The sequence below is a fragment of the Heterodontus francisci genome, chromosome 27 (genome assembly GCF_036365525.1).
Source record: "Heterodontus francisci isolate sHetFra1 chromosome 27, sHetFra1.hap1, whole genome shotgun sequence".
Lineage (NCBI taxonomy): Eukaryota > Metazoa > Chordata > Chondrichthyes > Heterodontiformes > Heterodontidae > Heterodontus > Heterodontus francisci.
In genome coordinates this window covers 28,287,217-28,310,661 of record NC_090397.1, presented here as the reverse complement: position 1 = coordinate 28,310,661, position 23,445 = coordinate 28,287,217, and the positions used below count along the sequence as shown (strand labels likewise).

The 23,445-nt window shown below is 42.9% G+C and overlaps 1 protein-coding gene across 3 annotated transcripts in view; it reads left to right on the top strand.

Moving 5' to 3' along the window:
* LOC137384717 (mucin-2-like) overlaps positions 1-23,445 on the top strand; it is a 212,090-nt gene that overhangs the window by 96,059 nt on the left and 92,586 nt on the right. For 2 of the 3 annotated variants that reach the window (XM_068059033.1, XM_068059032.1), the window contains exons 38-52: positions 72-131; positions 1,526-1,885; positions 2,895-2,954; positions 5,162-5,221; positions 6,616-6,975; positions 7,985-8,044; positions 10,252-10,311; positions 11,708-12,067; positions 13,077-13,136; positions 15,343-15,402; positions 16,799-17,158; positions 18,168-18,227; positions 20,435-20,494; positions 21,890-22,249; positions 23,259-23,318. In XM_068059033.1, coding sequence (XP_067915134.1) covers positions 72-131; positions 1,526-1,885; positions 2,895-2,954; positions 5,162-5,221; positions 6,616-6,975; positions 7,985-8,044; positions 10,252-10,311; positions 11,708-12,067; positions 13,077-13,136; positions 15,343-15,402; positions 16,799-17,158; positions 18,168-18,227; positions 20,435-20,494; positions 21,890-22,249; positions 23,259-23,318 — 2,400 coding nt within the window. The remainder of the gene's footprint in view (positions 1-71; positions 132-1,525; positions 1,886-2,894; positions 2,955-5,161; positions 5,222-6,615; positions 6,976-7,984; positions 8,045-10,251; positions 10,312-11,707; positions 12,068-13,076; positions 13,137-15,342; positions 15,403-16,798; positions 17,159-18,167; positions 18,228-20,434; positions 20,495-21,889; positions 22,250-23,258; positions 23,319-23,445) is intronic. The other variant, XM_068059034.1, reaches the window with a different exon arrangement.

Below are 23,445 nucleotides of genomic sequence, written 5' to 3'. Positions count from 1 at the left end.
AGTTTTTAGATCTGATACACTGCACGCTGAGGTTCGGCAGTAACAGGTTGAAATGTTTTCCTGCTCTATAGAAACCACGTCAACAACAGTGATACCAACGAAAACTACATCCACCACCAGCTACATACCTGGTAAGTGACAGTGATTTTATACTTTGCACCAGATCTGGCTCCACAGGTGAGTTGTTTGCTAACTCCATGTGATCTGTCATTGAGTAGATAACACAATACAGCTTTCATTTTTACTCCCAAAGGTTCCTTTGCAATTGTTTGCTTTCAAAATGTTTGTATCTCTGGTCATTATGTTGTGACCTACAGCAAAGTGCTTACGAAACTGTGCTCCTGACCTGACATTTAGCAGGGTGGGTATGTTTATTGGAAATTGATGGGAAATGACAGTTTATTTTGCAATGGGCATCAACCTCGCCACACATATCCCTCATATTTACCCCTGGCATGTGTAACTCCAAGTGAGAAGGGTTTATTGTAATATATATTCTTATTATAAAGCATGGCCAGAATTTATCGCCACCCCAGTGAGCTGGATGGTGTGGGGGGGTGGGGTGCGGGGGTGGTGCTGACGGAAAATGGAGCAGGAGGCTCTATGAGGCCTTCCCGACCCACTCGCGCTTCTGCCGCACTTTACATAGGGTGGGGGGAGGGTGCGGGGTGAATAACAGGCCACCCGTCCCAGGCCAATCAAGGCCCTTAAGTTGCCAATTAACGGGCACTTAAGAGCCTGCACCCACCTCCATGGGGATTTTACCTGTGGCAAGTGGGCGTCCTGGAGCCGGGAAAGGCCCCCCGGAAAAGGTTGGCGGCCACACAGCACCCCGGGGGTGGGCCCTGATAATCGGGCTCAGGGACGCCCCTCTTCCCCAACCACCCCCAAGACCCAAGACACCCACCCTTCCCTGCAAACCACCACCATTGCATCGCCGGGGCCCGCCAGCTCCCGTCCACCCAACATTAAGTCCAGCCCCATGTTTTTAGTTATCCCACATTTGCCACACAATATCAACACTTGGATAGAAAATTGGAACAAGAAATGAAAGTCACACATACGATGCACCTGACTCCATCATAAGTGTTCAGCTGCAAAGCCCTGTTGGACTATTTCTCACCATTCTGAGTGCAGGTTAAAGATTTGCTTGTCGTTTTTATGCCCGCTAGAAAATCAAGTCTGACATACTCTGGGCAGTAGGTTCTTTTGTAATATTCCATTTCCAGATCAACCCACTTGTAAGCAGTTAAAGAACATTCCCACACTCTTGCATATGTTGAGTATAATATTAGTATGAAAAAAACAACCTGATGCTCGATGAGTCATGCTGTCAAATGTTGTGCTGATTTGATATTCTTTCCACCGTTGTGATGAAATTGTGTGACTAGGATGTGATGTAGCATCTCAAATCTAAAGGAAATGGTACCAATTTAGAAAAGTTGTCTTGCAATCTTAATCGTTGTATTTCTTGTTAATTAACTTGATTAAAGGCTGATTCATTAAGCCTAGACTACTTTTGCAGGGGATGAATGTAACGGTGAATGGTCTCGTTGGTTTAATGAACACACACCTTCTCTGATCAGCCCAGGCGATTCTGAATTATTGGATCCCACGCGCAATGAACTGTGTCCTTCCTCTTCCGATGCAATTAATAAAATTCAGTGCCAATTTGTTGATTACCCTGAGTGGCCAGTAAGTGAATCAACAGACAATGTGACCTGTGACAAAGACACAGGACTTGTCTGTATATTCAGTGAAAATACTGTGCAGGAGAGGAAGTTTTGTTATGACTACCAAATTCGAGTTTGCTGTGAGCCGCAAATAATAACAGAATGGACAACAACCACTCTGCCTGAAACCACTTCTACAACCATGACTTCTGGTAAATATGACATTTATGTGCAAGGAAATTGTCTTTTAGTGCAAACGCTCTTCGAACAAATCTGTGCCATTTCAGTGAAAGTTCTACATCCAACATGATCAGTATATCAAGCAAAAAAAGCAATAATTAGATCTAAGATTAGAAATTACTGTCAGTGGTAATAGTAAGCTTGCAAAGCTGCACAGATTTGCCAGAGGTTTTGCTGTCTGCTATTTTAGTCAAATCATTAATCCACATAAAGTAAATGGGCTAATGCAACAATTAGTGAAGATGATAATGATAAGATGATTAATATATCTTTGAATTATTCGCCTAACATAGTTTCATCCATTATTTAAATCTTCACCTCAACCTTTATGCCTTCACCACCTTTCGGACTGGCATAGCAACCTTCCACATTATAAGCCGATATGCAGTCCGTACAATATCAAGAAAGTGATTGATACAAAGGTCGGTGTGACATCAATCTAATCTCTATCACCACTGATTAGAAAGAGCAACATGGCATGTGTCTGAATATGGTGGTGCAGGTTCCCAGCATCAATATTTAACTGAGAGGATCTTTCACTGACTTTAAATACTCTGGGCAGGTGAGCACTTGGGAGGAGTGAGTCCTGCATAATTGTCACGATGCTGCCCAAGTATCTACAGAGCCATTGTTTATCTGGGCAGGGGAGGTCAATATGAGTCTGTCTGTGGTAAGACGTTTCCACTGTCTATTGATAAGAAATATTTCAGGAACTCCTTTGACAGCAGAATCAAATCCATTTGACAATTCCAGCAATTCTAATACTTGTGGAAATGGTGTCCTGAATGTAAAGGCTATCAAATGTTGTATTCTCTCTCCACTAAAACAACTTTATTGAATAGACTAAGATAGAAGTGTCTGGATTTGGGTTTTGCAACTTTTATGCTTGGCTATAGGCAGCAGAATAGCAAATTTTTAAAACTGATGCAGACGAGCCTCAGTGTGCAGTGTAAGAGGGTGAAATATTTTCATTTTCCATAGAACCCACACCATCGATACTGACATCGACCTCAACTACGTCGACCACCAGCTACATACCTGGTAAGTGACAGGGGTTTTGTACCTTGCACCAAATCTGACTCGACAAGTGGATTGTTTTCTAAATCCATGTTGTCTGTCATTAAGTCGGTAACAAATATGGCTTTCATTTGTCTATCTCAAGTTTTCCTTCCAAATTGTTTCCTTTAAAATGTTTCTATCTCTACTCATTATGTTGTAACGGATTGGGCAGCTGTTAGGAATTAATACTCCTGACACAGCATTTAGCAGAATGGGAATGTGGATCAGCAAATTGACGCCAATTGATTTATGTTGTGATGTGCATTAAATTCCACACCCACGCTCCTGATATGTGCTCCGGACTCCAAGCAAAAAAGGTGTATGATCTATTAGTATTATATATATTTTCAGTTATCAAACATATTTGTCAGACAATCTCAACATTGAGGTTGTAAAAAATGCCAAGAAGTGAGTGAAAGTCATGCAGCCGATCCATCTCACTCCATCAAACAGATTCAACTGGAAAACCCTATTGTACTGTTCCTCACTGTTCAGAGCTCAGGTATCGGACTCACCAGTTTTGTTTTGATGCCCCCTAGAAAATCTAGGCTGGCAACTGCTGGGCAGCAGGTTCTTTTGTAGAATTTCATTTCCTTCCACCACCACTCCTTCCCTTTCTAGGCGGCTGATGCTGAGTGGAATACGAGTATCAAAAACAACCTGATGCTAGATCATTTGTGCTGTCGAATGTTGTGCTGACTTGATATTCTTTGCACGATTGTGGTAAAACTGTGTAACTGGAGTGTGATAAAGTATCTCTCAAGTCTGCTTTGAAAAGCCATCAAACGTCGAATAGCTGCTATGTGTTCACCTCCTCCTGGGCGATTATAATTGACTGCTGCCCATACACATTTCAAGAAATCGACTGAGACATAGGTCAGTCTAGTCAGCTGTTTAATCTCTATTCCCACTGAGTAGAAACAGCAGCATTGCATGAGTCTGAGTATGTAAACGTCAGGAGCTCCCACTCAATATGCTCAAGGTTCAGCACCATTCGCAATGACTCAGATACTGAAGCAGCCATTGTCCATTTGCAGGAAGACCTGGACAACATCTAGGCTTGGGCTGATAAGTGGCAAGTAACAATCGTGCCACACAAGTGGCAGGCAATGACCGCCTCAAACAAGAGAGAATCTAACCATGTCCCCTTGACGTTCAATGCATTATCATTGCTGAACATAACTCATCTGCTGACTCCCCAACCAGTCCACCATATAGAGGCACAAGTCAGGAGTTTGAAGGAATAATCTCCACTTGCCTGGACAGGTGCAGCTCCAACTACACTCAAGAAGCTCGACACCATCCAGGACAAAGCATTCCACATGATTGGCACCCTCTGCACTAACATTCACTCCCTCCACCACCGACGCACAGTGACAGCAGTGTGTACCATCTACAGGCGGCACTGCAGAAACTCACCAAGGCTCCTTCAACAGCACCTTCCAAACCCACGACCTCTACCATCTAGAAGGGCAAGGGCAGCAAATACATGGGAACACCACCACCTGCACATTCCCCTCCAAGCCACACGCCATCCTGACTTGGAACTATATTGCCGTTCCTTTACTGTCACTGGGTCAAAATCCTGGAACTCCCTTCCTAACAGCACTCTTGATGTACCTACACCCCATGGACTGCAGCAGTTCAAGAAGGCAGCTCACCACCACCTTCTCAAGGGCAATTAAGAATGGACAATAACTGCTGGCATCGCCTGCGACACCTATGTCCCCCGAATGAATAAACAAAAACTCACTCGGCATACTCTGCTGCGGTCAGCTCTGGATGGCCCTGAGAGGTGTTCTCCTCGTATAATTGACAAGATTCCTTCCTGAGTATTTTCAGAATCACTGTTTATCTGGATAACTCAGGTCAATATGCATTTGTCCATTGTAAGAATTTTCAACTGGCTATTGGAAACTAATATTTGCAAGGTCTCTATTAAATCTATGTGAGATTTCTAGTTACTTTTATATTGTGGAAATGATGCCCTGAATATAAGGGCCATTAAATAAATATATTCTCTCTCCACTAAAATAATTTTATTAAGTTGATGAAGATAGAAGTGAAGAGATTTCAATTTTGCAATTTTCGTGCTTGGCTTCATGCAAAAGAAAATTAAGTTTTTAGATCTGATACACTGCACGCTGAGGTTCGGCAGTAACAGGTTGAAATGTTTTCCTGCTCTATAGAAACCACGTCAACAACAGTGATACCAACGAAAACTACATCCACCACCAGCTACATACCTGGTAAGTGACAGTGATTTTATACTTTGCACCAGATCTGGCTCCACAGGTGAGTTGTTTGCTAACTCCATGTGATCTGTCATTGAGTAGATAACACAATACAGCTTTCATTTTTACTCCCAAAGGTTCCTTTGCAATTGTTTGCTTTCAAAATGTTTGTATCTCTGGTCATTATGTTGTGACCTACAGCAAAGTGCTTACGAAACTGTGCTCCTGACCTGACATTTAGCAGGGTGGGTATGTTTATTGGAAATTGATGGGAAATGACAGTTTATTTTGCAATGGGCATCAACCTCGCCACACATATCCCTCATATTTACCCCTGGCATGTGTAACTCCAAGTGAGAAGGGTTTATTGTAATATATATTCTTATTATAAAGCATGGCCAGAATTTATCGCCACCCCAGTGAGCTGGATGGTGTGGGGGGGTGGGGTGCGGGGGTGGTGCTGACGGAAAATGGAGCAGGAGGCTCTATGAGGCCTTCCCGACCCACTCGCGCTTCTGCCGCACTTTACATAGGGTGGGGGGAGGGTGCGGGGTGAATAACAGGCCACCCGTCCCAGGCCAATCAAGGCCCTTAAGTTGCCAATTAACGGGCACTTAAGAGCCTGCACCCACCTCCATGGGGATTTTACCTGTGGCAAGTGGGCGTCCTGGAGCCGGGAAAGGCCCCCCGGAAAAGGTTGGCGGCCACACAGCACCCCGGGGGTGGGCCCTGATAATCGGGCTCAGGGACGCCCCTCTTCCCCAACCACCCCCAAGACCCAAGACACCCACCCTTCCCTGCAAACCACCACCATTGCATCGCCGGGGCCCGCCAGCTCCCGTCCACCCAACATTAAGTCCAGCCCCATGTTTTTAGTTATCCCACATTTGCCACACAATATCAACACTTGGATAGAAAATTGGAACAAGAAATGAAAGTCACACATACGATGCACCTGACTCCATCATAAGTGTTCAGCTGCAAAGCCCTGTTGGACTATTTCTCACCATTCTGAGTGCAGGTTAAAGATTTGCTTGTCGTTTTTATGCCCGCTAGAAAATCAAGTCTGACATACTCTGGGCAGTAGGTTCTTTTGTAATATTCCATTTCCAGATCAACCCACTTGTAAGCAGTTAAAGAACATTCCCACACTCTTGCATATGTTGAGTATAATATTAGTATGAAAAAAACAACCTGATGCTCGATGAGTCATGCTGTCAAATGTTGTGCTGATTTGATATTCTTTCCACCGTTGTGATGAAATTGTGTGACTAGGATGTGATGTAGCATCTCAAATCTAAAGGAAATGGTACCAATTTAGAAAAGTTGTCTTGCAATCTTAATCGTTGTATTTCTTGTTAATTAACTTGATTAAAGGCTGATTCATTAAGCCTAGACTACTTTTGCAGGGGATGAATGTAACGGTGAATGGTCTCGTTGGTTTAATGAACACACACCTTCTCTGATCAGCCCAGGCGATTCTGAATTATTGGATCCCACGCGCAATGAACTGTGTCCTTCCTCTTCCGATGCAATTAATAAAATTCAGTGCCAATTTGTTGATTACCCTGAGTGGCCAGTAAGTGAATCAACAGACAATGTGACCTGTGACAAAGACACAGGACTTGTCTGCATATTCAGTGAAAATACTGTGCAGGAGAGGAAGTTTTGTTATGACTACCAAATTCGAGTTTGCTGTGAGCCGCAAATAATAACAGAATGGACAACAACCACTCTGCCTGAAACCACTTCTACAACCATGACTTCTGGTAAATATGACATTTATGTGCAAGGAAATTGTCTTTTAGTGCAAACGCTCTTCGAACAAATCTGTGCCATTTCAGTGAAAGTTCTACATCCAACATGATCAGTATATCAAGCAAAAAAAGCAATAATTAGATCTAAGATTAGAAATTACTGTCAGTAGTAATAGTAAGCTTGCAAAGCTGCACAGATTTGCCAGAGGTTTTGCTGTCTGCTATTTTAATCAAATCATTAATCCACATAAAGTAAATGGGCTAATGCAACAATTAGTGAAGATGATAATGATAAGATGATTAATATATCTTTGAATTATTCGCCTAACATAGTTTCATCCATTATTTAAATCTTCACCTCAACCTTTATGCCTTCACCACCTTTCGGACTGGCATAGCAACCTTCCACATTATAAGCCGATATGCAGTCCGTACAATATCAAGAAAGTGATTGATACAAAGGTCGGTGTGACATCAATCTAATCTCTATCACCACTGATTAGAAAGAGCAACATGGCATGTGTCTGAATATGGTGGTGCAGGTTCCCAGCATCAATATTTAACTGAGAGGATCTTTCACTGACTTTAAATACTCTGGGCAGGTGAGCACTTGGGAGGAGTGAGTCCTGCATAATTGTCACGATGCTGCCCAAGTATCTACAGAGCCATTGTTTATCTGGGCAGGGGAGGTCAATATGAGTCTGTCTGTGGTAAGACGTTTCCACTGTCTATTGATAAGAAATATTTCAGGAACTCCTTTGACAGCAGAATCAAATCCATTTGACAATTCCAGCAATTCTAATACTTGTGGAAATGGTGTCCTGAATGTAAAGGCTATCAAATGTTGTATTCTCTCTCCACTAAAACAACTTTATTGAATAGACTAAGATAGAAGTGTCTGGATTTGGGTTTTGCAACTTTTATGCTTGGCTATAGGCAGCAGAATAGCAAATTTTTAAAACTGATGCAGACGAGCCTCAGTGTGCAGTGTAAGAGGGTGAAATATTTTCATTTTCCATAGAACCCACACCATCGATACTGACATCGACCTCAACTACGTCGACCACCAGCTACATACCTGGTAAGTGACAGGGGTTTTGTACCTTGCACCAAATCTGACTCGACAAGTGGATTGTTTTCTAAATCCATGTTGTCTGTCATTAAGTCGGTAACAAATATGGCTTTCATTTGTCTATCTCAAGTTTTCCTTCCAAATTGTTTCCTTTAAAATGTTTCTATCTCTACTCATTATGTTGTAACGGATTGGGCAGCTGTTAGGAATTAATACTCCTGACACAGCATTTAGCAGAATGGGAATGTGGATCAGCAAATTGACGCCAATTGATTTATGTTGTGATGTGCATTAAATTCCACACCCACGCTCCTGATATGTGCTCCGGACTCCAAGCAAAAAAGGTGTATGATCTATTAGTATTATATATATTTTCAGTTATCAAACATATTTGTCAGACAATCTCAACATTGAGGTTGTAAAAAATGCCAAGAAGTGAGTGAAAGTCATGCAGCCGATCCATCTCACTCCATCAAACAGATTCAACTGGAAAACCCTATTGTACTGTTCCTCACTGTTCAGAGCTCAGGTATCGGACTCACCAGTTTTGTTTTGATGCCCCCTAGAAAATCTAGGCTGGCAACTGCTGGGCAGCAGGTTCTTTTGTAGAATTTCATTTCCTTCCACCACCACTCCTTCCCTTTCTAGGCGGCTGATGCTGAGTGGAATACGAGTATCAAAAACAACCTGATGCTAGATCATTTGTGCTGTCGAATGTTGTGCTGACTTGATATTCTTTGCACGATTGTGGTAAAACTGTGTAACTGGAGTGTGATAAAGTATCTCTCAAGTCTGCTTTGAAAAGCCATCAAACGTCGAATAGCTGCTATGTGTTCACCTCCTCCTGGGCGATTATAATTGACTGCTGCCCATACACATTTCAAGAAATCGACTGAGACATAGGTCAGTCTAGTCAGCTGTTTAATCTCTATTCCCACTGAGTAGAAACAGCAGCATTGCATGAGTCTGAGTATGTAAACGTCAGGAGCTCCCACTCAATATGCTCAAGGTTCAGCACCATTCGCAATGACTCAGATACTGAAGCAGCCATTGTCCATTTGCAGGAAGACCTGGACAACATCTAGGCTTGGGCTGATAAGTGGCAAGTAACAATCGTGCCACACAAGTGGCAGGCAATGACCGCCTCAAACAAGAGAGAATCTAACCATCTCCCCTTGACGTTCAATGCATTATCATTGCTGAACATAACTCATCTGCTGACTCCCCAACCAGTCCACCATATAGAGGCACAAGTCAGGAGTTTGAAGGAATAATCTCCACTTGCCTGGACAGGTGCAGCTCCAACTACACTCAAGAAGCTCGACACCATCCAGGACAAAGCATTCCACGTGATTGGCACCCCCTGCACGAACATTCACTCCCTCCACCACCGATGCACAGTGACAGCAGTGTGTACCATCTACAGGCGGCACTGCAGAAACTCACCAAGGCTCCTTCAACAGCACCTTCCAAACCCACGACCTCTACCATCTAGAAGGGCAAGGGCAGCAAATACATGGGAACACCACCACCTGCACATTCCCCTCCAAGCCACACGCCATCCTGACTTGGAACTATATTGCCGTTCCTTTACTGTCACTGGGTCAAAATCCTGGAACTCCCTTCCTAACAGCACTCTTGATGTACCTACACCCCATGGACTGCAGCAGTTCAAGAAGGCAGCTCACCACCACCTTCTCAAGGGCAATTAAGAATGGACAATAACTGCTGGCATCGCCTGTGACACCTATGTCCCCCGAATGAATAAACAAAAACTCACTCTGCATACTCTACTGCGGTCAGCTCTGGATGGCCCTGAGAGGTGTTCTCCTCGTATAATTGACAAGATTCCTTCCTGAGTATTTTCAGAATCACTGTTTATCTGGATAACTCAGGTCAATATGCATTTGTCCATTGTAAGAATTTTCAACTGGCTATTGGAAACTAATATTTGCAAGGTCTCTATTAAATCTATGTGAGATTTCTAGTTACTTTTATATTGTGGAAATGATGCCCTGAATATAAGGGCCATGAAATAAATATATTCTCTCTCCACTAAAATAATTTTATTAAGTTGATGAAGATAGAAGTGAAGAGATTTCAATTTTGCAATTTTCATGCTTGGCTTCATGCAAAAGAAAATTAAGTTTTTAGATCTGATACACTGCACGCTGAGGTTCGGCAGTAACAGGTTGAAATGTTTTCCTGCTCTATAGAAACCACGTCAACAACAGTGATACCAACGAAAACTACATCCACCACCAGCTACATACCTGGTAAGTGACAGTGATTTTATACTTTGCACCAGATCTGGCTCCACAGGTGAGTTGTTTGCTAACTCCATGTGATCTGTCATTGAGTAGATAACACAATACAGCTTTCATTTTTACTCCCAAAGGTTCCTTTGCAATTGTTTGCTTTCAAAATGTTTGTATCTCTGGTCATTATGTTGTGACCTACAGCAAAGTGCTTACGAAACTGTGCTCCTGACCTGACATTTAGCAGGGTGGGTATGTTTATTGGAAATTGATGGGAAATGACAGTTTATTTTGCAATGGGCATCAACCTCGACACACATATCCCTCATATTTACCCCTGGCATGTGTAACTCCAAGTGAGAAGGGTTTATTGTAATATATATTCTTATTATAAAGCATGGCCAGAATTTATCGCCACCCCAGTGAGCTGGATGGTGTGTGGGGGTGTGGGGTGCGGGGGTGGTGCTGACGTAAAATGGAGCAGGAGGCTCTATGAGGCCTTCCCGACCCACTCGCGCTTCTGCCGTACTTTACATAGGGTGGGGGGAGGGTGCGGGGTGAATGACAGGCCACCCGTCCCAGGCCAATCAAGGCCCTTAAGTTGCCAATTAACGGGCACTTAAGAGCCTGCACCCACCTCCATGGGGATTTTACCTGTGGCAAGTGGGCGTCCTGGAGCCGGGAAAGGCCCCCCGGAAAAGGTTGGCGGCCACTCAGCACACCGGGGGTGGGCCCTGATAATCGGGCTCAGTGACGCCCCTCTTCCCCAACCACCCCCAGGACCCAAGACACCCACCCTTCCCTGCAAACCACCACCATTGCATTGCCGGGGCCCGCCAGCTCCCGTCCACCCAACATTAAGTCCAGCCCCATGTTTTTAGTTATCCCACATTTGCCACATAATATCAACACTTGGATAGAAAATTGGAACAAGAAATGAAAGTCACACATACGATGCACCTGACTCCATCATAAGAGTTCAGCTGCAAAGCCCTGTTGGACTATTTCTCACCATTCTGAGTGCAGGTTAAAGATTTGCTTGTCGTTTTTATGCCCGCTAGAAAATCAAGTCTGACATACTCTGGGCAGTAGGTTCTTTTGTAATATTCCATTTCCAGATCAACCCACTTGTAAGCAGTTAAAGAACATTCCCACACTCTTGCATATGTTGAGTATAATATTAGTATGAAAAAAACAACCTGATGCTCGATGAGTCATGCTGTCAAATGTTGTGCTGATTTGATATTCTTTCCACCGTTGTGATGAAATTGTGTGACTAGGATGTGATGTAGCATCTCAAATCGAAAGGAAATGGTACCAATTTAGAAAAGTTGTCTTGCAATCTTAATCGTTGTATTTCTTGTTAATTAACTTGATTAAAGGCTGATTCATTAAGCCTAGACTACTTTTGCAGGGGATGAATGTAACGGTGAATGGTCTCGTTGGTTTAATGAACACACACCTTCTCTGATCAGCCCAGGCGATTCTGAATTATTGGATCCCACGCGCAATGAACTGTGTCCTTCCTCTTCCGATGCAATTAATAAAATTCAGTGCCAATTTGTTGATTACCCTGAGTGGCCAGTAAGTGAATCAACAGACAATGTGACCTGTGACAAAGACACAGGACTTGTCTGTATATTCAGTGAAAATACTGTGCAGGAGAGGAAGTTTTGTTATGACTACCAAATTCGAGTTTGCTGTGAGCCGCAAATAATAACAGAATGGACAACAACCACTCTGCCTGAAACCACTTCTACAACCATGACTTCTGGTAAATATGACATTTATGTGCAAGGAAATTGTCTTTTAGTGCAAAAGCTCTTCGAACAAATCTGTGCCATTTCAGTGAAAGTTCTACATCCAACATGATCAGTATATCAAGCAAAAAAAGCAATAATTAGATCTAAGATTAGAAATTACTGTCAGTGGTAATAGTAAGCTTGCAAAGCTGCACAGATTTGCCAGAGGTTTTGCTGTCTGCTATTTTAATCAAATCATTAATCCACATAAAGTAAATGGGCTAATGCAACAATTAGTGAAGATGATAATGATAAGATGATTAACATATCTTTGAATTATTCGCCTAACATAGTTTCATCCATTATTTAAATCTTCACCTCAACCTTTATGCCTTCACCACCTTCCGGACTGGCATAGCAACCTTCCACATTATAAGCCGATATGCAGTCCGTACAATATCAAGAAAGTGATTGATACAAAGGTCGGTGTGACATCAATCTAATCTCTATCACCACTGATTAGAAAGAGCAACATGGCATGTGTCTGAATATGGTGGTGCAGGTTCCCAGCATCAATATTTAACTGAGAGGATCTTTCACTGACTTTAAATACTCTGGGCAGGTGAGCACTTGGGAGGAGTGAGTCCTGCATAATTGTCACGATGCTGCCCAAGTATCTACAGAGCCATTGTTTATCTGGGCAGGGGAGGTCAATATGAGTCTGTCTGTGGTAAGACGTTTCCACTGTCTATTGATAAGAAATATTTCAGGAACTCCTTTGACAGCAGAATCAAATCCATTTGACAATTCCAGCAATTCTAATACTTGTGGAAATGGTGTCCTGAATGTAAAGGCCATCAAAAGATGTATTCTCTCTCCACTAAAACAACTTTATTGAATAGACTAAGATAGAAGTGTCTGGATTTGGGTTTTGCAACTTTTATGCTTGGCTATAGGCAGCAGAATAGCAAATTTTTAAAACTGATGCAGACGAGCCTCAGTGTGCAGTGTAAGAGGGTGAAATATTTTCATTTTCCATAGAACCCACACCATCGATAGTGACATCGACCTCAACTACGTCGACCACCAGCTACATACCTGGTAAGTGACAGGGGTTTTGTACCTTGCACCAAATCTGACTCGACAAGTGGATTGTTTTCTAAATCCATGTTGTCTGTCATTAAGTCGGTAACAAATATGGCTTTCATTTGTCTATCTCAAGTTTTCCTTCCAAATTGTTTCCTTTAAAATGTTTCTATCTCTACTCATTATGTTGTAACTGATTGGGCAGCTGTTAGGAATTAATACTCCTGACACAGCATTTAGCAGAATGGGAATGTGGATCAGCAAATTGACGCCAATTGATTTATTTTGTGATGTGCATTAAATTCCACACCCACGCTCCTGATATGTGCTCCGGACTCCAAGCAAAAAAGGTGTATGATCTATTAGTATTATATATATTTTCAGTTATCAAACATATTTGTCAGACAATCTCAACATTGAGGTTGTAAAAAATGCCAAGAAGTGAGTGAAAGTCATGCAGCCGATCCATCTCACTCCATCAAACAGATTCAACTGGAAAACCCTATTGTACTGTTCCTCACTGTTCAGAGCTCAGGTATCGGACTCACCAGTTTTGTTTTGATGCCCCCTAGAAAATCTAGGCTGGCAACTGCTGGGCAGCAGGTTCTTTTGTAGAATTTCATTTCCTTCCACCACCACTCCTTCCCTTTCTAGGCGGCTGATGCTGAGTGGAATACGAGTATCAAAAACAACCTGATGCTAGATCATTTGTGCTGTCAAATGTTGTGCTGACTTGATATTCTTTGCACGATTGTGGTAAAACTGTGTAACTGGAGTGTGATAAAGTATCTCTCAAGTCTGGTTTGAAAAGCCATCAAACGTCGAATAGCTGCTATGTGTTCACCTCCTCCTGGGCGATTATAATTGACTGCTGCCCATACACATTTCAAGAAATCGACTGAGACATAGGTCAGTCTAGTCAGCTGTTTAATCTCTTTTCCCACTGAGTAGAAACAGCAGCATTGCATGAGTCTGAGTATGTAAACGTCAGGAGCTCCCACTCAATATGCTCAAGGTTCAGCACCATTCGCAATGACTCAGATACTGAAGCAGCCATTGTCCATTTGCAGGAAGACCTGGACAACATCCAGGCTTGGGCTGATAAGCGGCAAGTAACAATCGTGCCACACAAGTGGCAGGCAATGACCGCCTCAAACAAGAATGAATCTAACCATGTCCCCTTGACGTTCAATGCATTATCATTGCTGAACATAACTCATCTGCTGACTCCCCAACCAGTCCACCATATAGAGGCACAAGTCAGGAGTTTGAAGGAATAATCTCCACTTGCCTGGACAGGTGCAGCTCCAACTACACTCAAGAAGCTCGACACCATCCAGGACAAAGCATTCCACGTGATTGGCACCCTCTGCACTAACATTCACTCCCTGCACCACCGACGCACAGTGACAGCAGTGTGTACCATCTACAGGCGGCACTGCAGAAACTCACCAAGGCTCCTTCAACAGCACCTTCCAAACCCATGACCTCTACACCTAGAAGGGCACGGGCAGCAAATTCATGGGAACACCACCACCTGCACATTCCCCTCCAAGCCACACGCCATCCTGACTTGGAACTATATTGCCGTTCCTTTACTGTCACTGGGTCAAAATCCTGGAACTCCCTTCCTAACAGCACTCTTGATGTACCTACACCCAATGGACTACAGCAGTTCAAGAAGGCAGCTCACCACCACCTTCTCAAGGGCAATTAAGAATGGACAATAAATGCAGGCATCGCCTGCGACACCTGTGTCCCCCGAATGAATAAACAAAAACTCACTCTGCATACTCTACTGCGGTCAGCTCTGGATGGCCCTGAGAGGTGTTCTCCTCGTATAATTGACAAGATTCCTTCCTGAGTATTTTCAGAATCACTGTTTATCTGGATAACTCAGGTCAATATGCATTTGTCCATTGTAAGAATTTTCAACTGGCTATTGGAAACTAATATTTGCAAGGTCTCTATTAAATCTATGTGAGATTTCTAGTTACTTTCATATTGTGGAAATGTTGCCCTGAATATAAGGGCCATTAAATAAATATATTCTCTCTCCACTAAAATAATTTTATTAAGTTGATTAAGATAGAAGTGAAGAGATTTCAATTATCCAATTTTCGTGCTTGTCTTCATGCAAAAGAAAATTAAGTTTTTCGATCTGATACACTGCACGCTGAGGTTCGGCAGTAACAGGTTGAAATGTTTTCCTGCTCTATAGAAACCACGTCAACAACAGTGATACCAACGAAAACTACATCCACCACCAGCTACATACCTGGTAAGTGACAGTGATTTTATACTTTGCACCAGATCTGGCTCCACAGGTGAGTTGTTTGCTAACTCCATGTGATCTGTCATTGAGTAGATAACACAATACAGCTTTCATTTTTACTCCCAAAGGTTCCTTTGCAATTGTTTGCTTTCAAAATGTTTGTATCTCTGGTCATTATGTTGTGACCTACAGCAAAGTGCTTACGAAACTGTGCTCCTGACCTGACATTTAGCAGGGTGGGTATGTTTATTGGAAATTGATGGGAAATGACAGTTTATTTTGCAATGGGCATCAACCTCGACACACATATCCCTCATATTTACCCCTGGCATGTGTAACTCCAAGTGAGAAGGGTTTATTGTAATATATATTCTTATTATAAAGCATGGCCAGAATTTATCGCCACCCCAGTGAGCTGGATGGTGTGTGGGGGTGTGGGGTGCGGGGGTGGTGCTGACGTAAAATGGAGCAGGAGGCTCTATGAGGCCTTCCCGACCCACTCGCGCTTCTGCCGTACTTTACATAGGGTGGGGGGAGGGTGCGGGGTGAATGACAGGCCACCCGTCCCAGGCCAATCAAGGCCCTTAAGTTGCCAATTAACGGGCACTTAAGAGCCTGCACCCACCTCCATGGGGATTTTACCTGTGGCAAGTGGGCGTCCTGGAGCCGGGAAAGGCCCCCCGGAAAAGGTTGGCAGCCACTCAGCACACCGGGGGTGGGCCCTGATAATCGGGCTCAGGGACGCCCCTCTTCCCCAACCACCCCCAGGACCCAAGACACCCACCCTTCCCTGCAAACCACCACCATTGCATCGCCGGGGCCCGCCAGCTCCCGTCCACCCAACATTAAGTCCAGCCCCATGTTTTTAGTTATCCCACATTTGCCACATAATATCAACACTTGGATAGAAAATTGGAACAAGAAATGAAAGTCACACATACGATGCACCTGACTCCATCATAAGAGTTCAGCTGCAAAGCCCTGTTGGACTATTTCTCACCATTCTGAGTGCAGGTTAAAGATTTGCTTGTCGTTTTTATGCCCGCTAGAAAATCAAGTCTGACATACTCTGGGCAGTAGGTTCTTTTGTAATATTCCATTTCCAGATCAACCCACTTGTAAGCAGTTAAAGAACATTCCCACACTCTTGCATATGTTGAGTATAATATTAGTATGAAATAAACAACCTGATGCTCGATGAGTCATGCTGTCAAATGTTGTGCTGATTTGATATTCTTTCCACCGTTGTGATGAAATTGTGTGACTAGGATGTGATGTAGCATCTCAAATCTAAAGGAAATGGTACCAATTTAGAAAAGTTGTCTTGCAATCTTAATCGTTGTATTTCTTGTTAATTAACTTGATTAAAGGCTGATTCATTAAGCCTAGACTACTTTTGCAGGGGATGAATGTAACGGTGAATGGTCTCGTTGGTTTAATGAACACACACCTTCTCTGATCAGCCCAGGCGATTCTGAATTATTGGATCCCACACGCAATGAACTGTGTCCTTCCTCTTCCGATGCAATTAATAAAATTCAGTGCCAATTTGTTGATTACCCTGAGTGGCCAGTAAGTGAATCAACAGACAATGTGACCTGTGACAAAGACACAGGACTTGTCTGCATATTCAGTGAAAATACTGTGCAGGAGAGGAAGTTTTGTTATGACTACCAAATTCGAGTTTGCTGTGAGCCGCAAATAATAACAGAATGGACAACAACCACTCTGCCTGAAACCACTTCGACAACCATGACTTCTGGTAAATATGACATTTATGTGCAAGGAAATTGTCTTTTAGTGCAAACGCTCTTCGAACAAATCTGTGCCATTTCAGTGAAAGTTCTACATCCAACATGATCAGTATATCAAGCAAAAAAAGCAATAATTAGATCTAAGATTAGAAATTACTGTCAGTGGTAATAGTAAGCTTGCAAAGCTGCACAGATTTGCCAGAGGTTTTGCTGTCTGCTATTTTAATCAAATCATTAATCCACATAAAGTAAATGGGCTAATGCAACAATTAGTGAAGATGATAATGATAAGATGATTAATATATCTTTGAATTATTCGCCTAACATAGTTTCATCCATTATTTAAATCTTCACCTCAACCTTTATGCCTTCACCACCTTTCGGACTGGCATAGCAACCTTCCACATTATAAGCCGATATGCAGTCCGTACAATATCAAGAAAGTGATTGATACAAAGGTCGGTGTGACATCAATCTAATCTCTATCACCACTGATTAGAAAGAGCAACATGGCATGTGTCTGAATATGGTGGTGCAGGTTCCCAGCGTCAATATTTAACTGAGAGGATCTTTCACTGACTTTAAATACTCTGGGCAGGTGAGCACTTGGGAGGAGTGAGTCCTGCATAATTGTCACGATGCTGCCCAAGTATCTACAGAGCCATTGTTTATCTGGGCAGGGGAGGTCAATATGAGTCTGTCTGTGGTAAGACGTTTCCACTGTCTATTGATAAGAAATATTTCAGGAACTCCTTTGACAGCAGAATCAAATCCATTTGACAATTCCAGCAATTCTAATACTTGTGGAAATGGTGTCCTGAATGTAAAGGCTATCAAATGTTGTATTCTCTCTCCACTAAAACAACTTTATTGAATAGACTAAGATAGAAGTGTCTGGATTTGGGTTTTGCAACTTTTATGCTTGGCTATAGGCAGCAGAATAGCAAATTTTTAAAACTGATGCAGACGAGCCTCAGTGTGCAGTGTAAGAGGGTGAAATATTTTCATTTTCCATAGAACCCACACCATCGATACTGACATCGACCTCAACTACGTCGACCACCAGCTACATACCTGGTAAGTGACAGGGGTTTTGTACCTTGCACCAAATCTGACTCGACAAGTGGATTGTTTTCTAAATCCATGTTGTCTGTCATTAAGTCGGTAACAAATATGGCTTTCATTTGTCTATCTCAAGTTTTCCTTCCAAATTGTTTCCTTTAAAATGTTTCTATCTCTACTCATTATGTTGTAACTGATTGGGCAGCTGTTAGGAATTAATACTCCTGACACAGCATTTAGCAGAATGGGAATGTGGATCAGCAAATTGACGCCAATTGATTTATGTTGTGATGTGCATTAAATTCCACACCCACGCTCCTGATATGTGCTCCGGACTCCAAGCAAAAAAGGTGTATGATCTATTAGTATTATATATATTTTCAGTTATCAAACATATTTGTCAGACAATCTCAACATTGAGGTTGTAAAAAATGCCAAGAAGTGAGTGAAAGTCATGCAGCCGATCCATCTCACTCCATCAAACAGATTCAACTGGAAAACCCTATTTTACTGTTCCTCACTGTTCAGAGCTCAGGTATCGGACTCACCAGTTTTGTTTTGATGCCCCCTAGAAAATCTAGGCTGGCAACTGCTGGGCAGCAGGTTCTTTTGTAGAATTTCATTTCCTTCCACCACCACTCCTTCCCTTTCTAGGCGGCTGATGCTGAGTGGAATACGAGTATCAAAAACAACCTGATGCTAGATCATTTGTGCTGTCGAATGTTGTGCTGACTTGATATTCTTTGCACGATTGTGGTAAAACTGTGTAACTGGAGTGTGATAAAGTATCTCTCAAGTCTGCTTTGAAAAGCCATCAAACGTCCAATAGCTGCTATGTGTTCACCTCCTCCTGGGCGATTATAATTGACTGCTGCCCATACACATTTCAAGAAATCGACTGAGACATAGGTCAGTCTAGTCAGCTGTTTAATCTCTATTCCCACTGAGTAGAAACAGCAGCATTGCATGAGTCTGAGTATGTAAACGTCAGGAGCTCCCACTCAATATGCTCAAGGTTCAGCACCATTCGCAATGACTCAGATACTGAAGCAGCCATTGTCCATTTGCAGGAAGACCTGGACAACATCTAGGCTTGGGCTGATAAGTGGCAAGTAACAATCGTGCCACACAAGTGGCAGGCAATGACCGCCTCAAACAAGAGAGAATCCAACCATCTCCCCTTGACGTTCAATGCATTATCATTGCTGAACATAACTCATCTGCTGACTCCCCAACCAGTCCACCATATAGAGGCACAAGTCAGGAGTTTGAAGGAATAATCTCCACTTGCCTGGACAGGTGCAGCTCCAACTACACTCAAGAAGCTCGACACCATCCAGGACAAAGCATTCCACGTGATTGGCACCCTCTGCACTAACATTCACTCCCTCCACCACCAACGCACAGTGACAGCAGTGTGTACCATCTACAGGCGGCACTGCAGAAACTCACCAAGGCTCCTTCAACAGCACCTTCCAAACCCACGACCTCTACCATCTAGAAGGGCAAGGGCAGCAAATACATGGGAACACCACCACCTGCACATTCCCCTCCAAGCCACACGTCATCCTGACTTGGAACTATATTGCCGTTCCTTTACTGTCACTGGGTCAAAATCCTGGAACTCCCTGCCTAACAGCACTCTTGATGTACCTACACCCCATGGACTGTAGCAGTTCAAGAAGGCAGCTCACCACCACCTTCTCAAGGGCAATTAAGAATGGACAATAATTGCTGGCATCGCCTGCGACACCTATGTCCCCCGAATGAATAAACAAAAACTCACTCGGCATACTCTGCTGCGGTCAGCTCTGGATGGCCCTGAGAGGTGTTCTCCTCGTATAATTGACAAGATTCCTTCCTGAGTATTTTCAGAATCACTGTTTATCTGGATAACTCAGGTCAATATGCATTTGTCCATTGTAAGAATTTTCAACTGGCTATTGGAAACTAATATTTGCAAGGTCTCTATTAAATCTATGTGAGATTTCTAGTTACTTTTATATTGTGGAAATGATGCCCTGAATATAAGGGCCATTAAATAAATATATTCTCTCTCCACTAAAATAATTTTATTAAGTTGATGAAGATAGAAGTGAAGAGATTTCAATTTTGCAATTTTCGTGCTTGGCTTCATGCAAAAGAAAATTAAGTTTTTCGATCTGATACACTGCACGCTGAGGTTCGGCAGTAACAGGTTGAAATGTTTTCCTGCTCTATAGAAACCACGTCAACAACAGTGATACCAACGAAAACTACATCCACCACCAGCTACATACCTGGTAAGTGACAGTGATTTTATACTTTGCACCAGATCTGGCTCCACAGGTGAGTTGTTTGCTAACTCCATGTGATCTGTCATTGAGTAGATAACACAATACAGCTTTCATTTTTACTCCCAAAGGTTCCTTTGCAATTGTTTGCTTTCAAAATGTTTGTATCTCTGGTCATTATGTTGTGACCTACAGCAAAGTGCTTACGAAACTGTGCTCCTGACCTGACATTTAGCAGGGTGGGTATGTTTATTGGAAATTGATGGGAAATGACAGTTTATTTTGCAATGGGCATCAACCTCGCCACACATATCCCTCATATTTACCCCTGGCATGTGTAACTCCAAGTGAGAAGGGTTTATTGTAATATATATTCTTATTATAAAGCATGGCCAGAATTTATCGCCACCCCAGTGAGCTGGATGGTGTGGGGGGGGTGGGGTGCGGGGGTGGTGCTGACGTAAAATGGAGCAGGAGGCTCTATGAGGCCTTCCCGACCCACTCGCGCTTCTGCCGCACTTTACATAGGGTGGGGGGAGGGTGCGGGGTGAATAACAGGCCACCCGTCCCAGGCCAATCAAGGCCCTTAAGTTGCCAATTAACGGGCACTTAAGAGCCTGCACCCACCTCCATGGGGATTTTACCTGTGGCAAGTGGGCGTCCTGGAGCCGGGAAAGGCCCCCCGGAAAAGGTTGGCGGCCACACAGCACCCCGGGGGTGGGCCCTGATAATCGGGCTCAGGGACGCCCCTCTTCCCCAACCACCCCCAAGACCCAAGACACCCACCCTTCCCTGCAAACCACCACCATTGCATCGCCGGGGCCCGCCAGCTCCCGTCCACCCAACATTAAGTCCAGCCCCATGTTTTTAGTTATCCCACATTTGCCACACAATATCAACACTTGGATAGAAAATTGGAACAAGAAATGAAAGTCACACATACGATGCACCTGACTCCATCATAAGTGTTCAGCTGCAAAGCCCTGTTGGACTATTTCTCACCATTCTGAGTGCAGGTTAAAGATTTGCTTGTCGTTTTTATGCCCGCTAGAAAATCAAGTCTGACATACTCTGGGCAGTAGGTTCTTTTGTAATATTCCATTTCCAGATCAACCCACTTGTAAGCAGTTAAAGAACATTCCCACACTCTTGCATATGTTGAGTATAATATTAGTATGAAATAAACAACCTGATGCTCGATGAGTCATGCTGTCAAATGTTGTGCTGATTTGATATTCTTTCCACCGTTGTGATGAAATTGTGTGACTAGGATGTGATGTAGCATCTCAAATCTAAAGGAAATGGTACCAATTTAGAAAAGTTGTCTTGCAATCTTAATCGTTGTATTTCTTGTTAATTAACTTGATTAAAGGCTGATTCATTAAGCCTAGACTACTTTTGCAGGGGATGAATGTAACGGTGAATGGTCTCGTTGGTTTAATGAACACACACCTTCTCTGATCAGCCCAGGCGATTCTGAATTATTGGATCCCACGCGCAATGAACTGTGTCCTTCCTCTTCCGATGCAATTAATAAAATTCAGTGCCAATTTGTTGATTACCCTGAGTGGCCAGTAAGTGAATCAACAGACAATGTGACCTGTGACAAAGACACAGGACTTGTCTGTATATTCAGTGAAAATACTGTGCAGGAGAGGAAGTTTTGTTATGACTACCAAATTCGAGTTTGCTGTGAGCCGCAAATAATAACAGAATGGACAACAACCACTCTGCCTGAAACCACTTCTACAACCATGACTTCTGGTAAATATGACATTTATGTGCAAGGAAATTGTCTTTTAGTGCAAACGCTCTTCGAACAAATCTGTGCCATTTCAGTGAAAGTTCTACATCCAACATGATCAGTATATCAAGCAAAAAAAGCAATAATTAGATCTAAGATTAGAAATTACTGTCAGTGGTAATAGTAAGCTTGCAAAGCTGCACAGATTTGCCAGAGGTTTTGCTGTCTGCTATTTTAGTCAAATCATTAATCCACATAAAGTAAATGGGCTAATGCAACAATTAGTGAAGATGATAATGATAAGATGATTAATATATCTTTGAATTATTCGCCTAACATAGTTTCATCCATTATTTAAATCTTCACCTCAACCTTTATGCCTTCACCACCTTTCGGACTGGCATAGCAACCTTCCACATTATAAGCCGATATGCAGTCCGTACAATATCAAGAAAGTGATTGATACAAAGGTCGGTGTGACATCAATCTAATCTCTATCACCACTGATTAGAAAGAGCAACATGGCATGTGTCTGAATATGGTGGTGCAGGTTCCCAGCATCAATATTTAACTGAGAGGATCTTTCACTGACTTTAAATACTCTGGGCAGGTGAGCACTTGGGAGGAGTGAGTCCTGCATAATTGTCACGATGCTGCCCAAGTATCTACAGAGCCATTGTTTATCTGGGCAGGGGAGGTCAATATGAGTCTGTCTGTGGTAAGACGTTTCCACTGTCTATTGATAAGAAATATTTCAGGAACTCCTTTGACAGCAGAATCAAATCCATTTGACAATTCCAGCAATTCTAATACTTGTGGAAATGGTGTCCTGAATGTAAAGGCTATCAAATGTTGTATTCTCTCTCCACTAAAACAACTTTATTGAATAGACTAAGATAGAAGTGTCTGGATTTGGGTTTTGCAACTTTTATGCTTGGCTATAGGCAGCAGAATAGCAAATTTTTAAAACTGATGCAGACGAGCCTCAGTGTGCAGTGTAAGAGGGTGAAATATTTTCATTTTCCATAGAACCCACACCATCGATACTGACATCGACCTCAACTACGTCGACCACCAGCTACATACCTGGTAAGTGACAGGGGTTTTGTACCTTGCACCAAATCTGACTCGACAAGTGGATTGTTTTCTAAATCCATGTTGTCTGTCATTAAGTCGGTAACAAATATGGCTTTCATTTGTCTATCTCAAGTTTTCC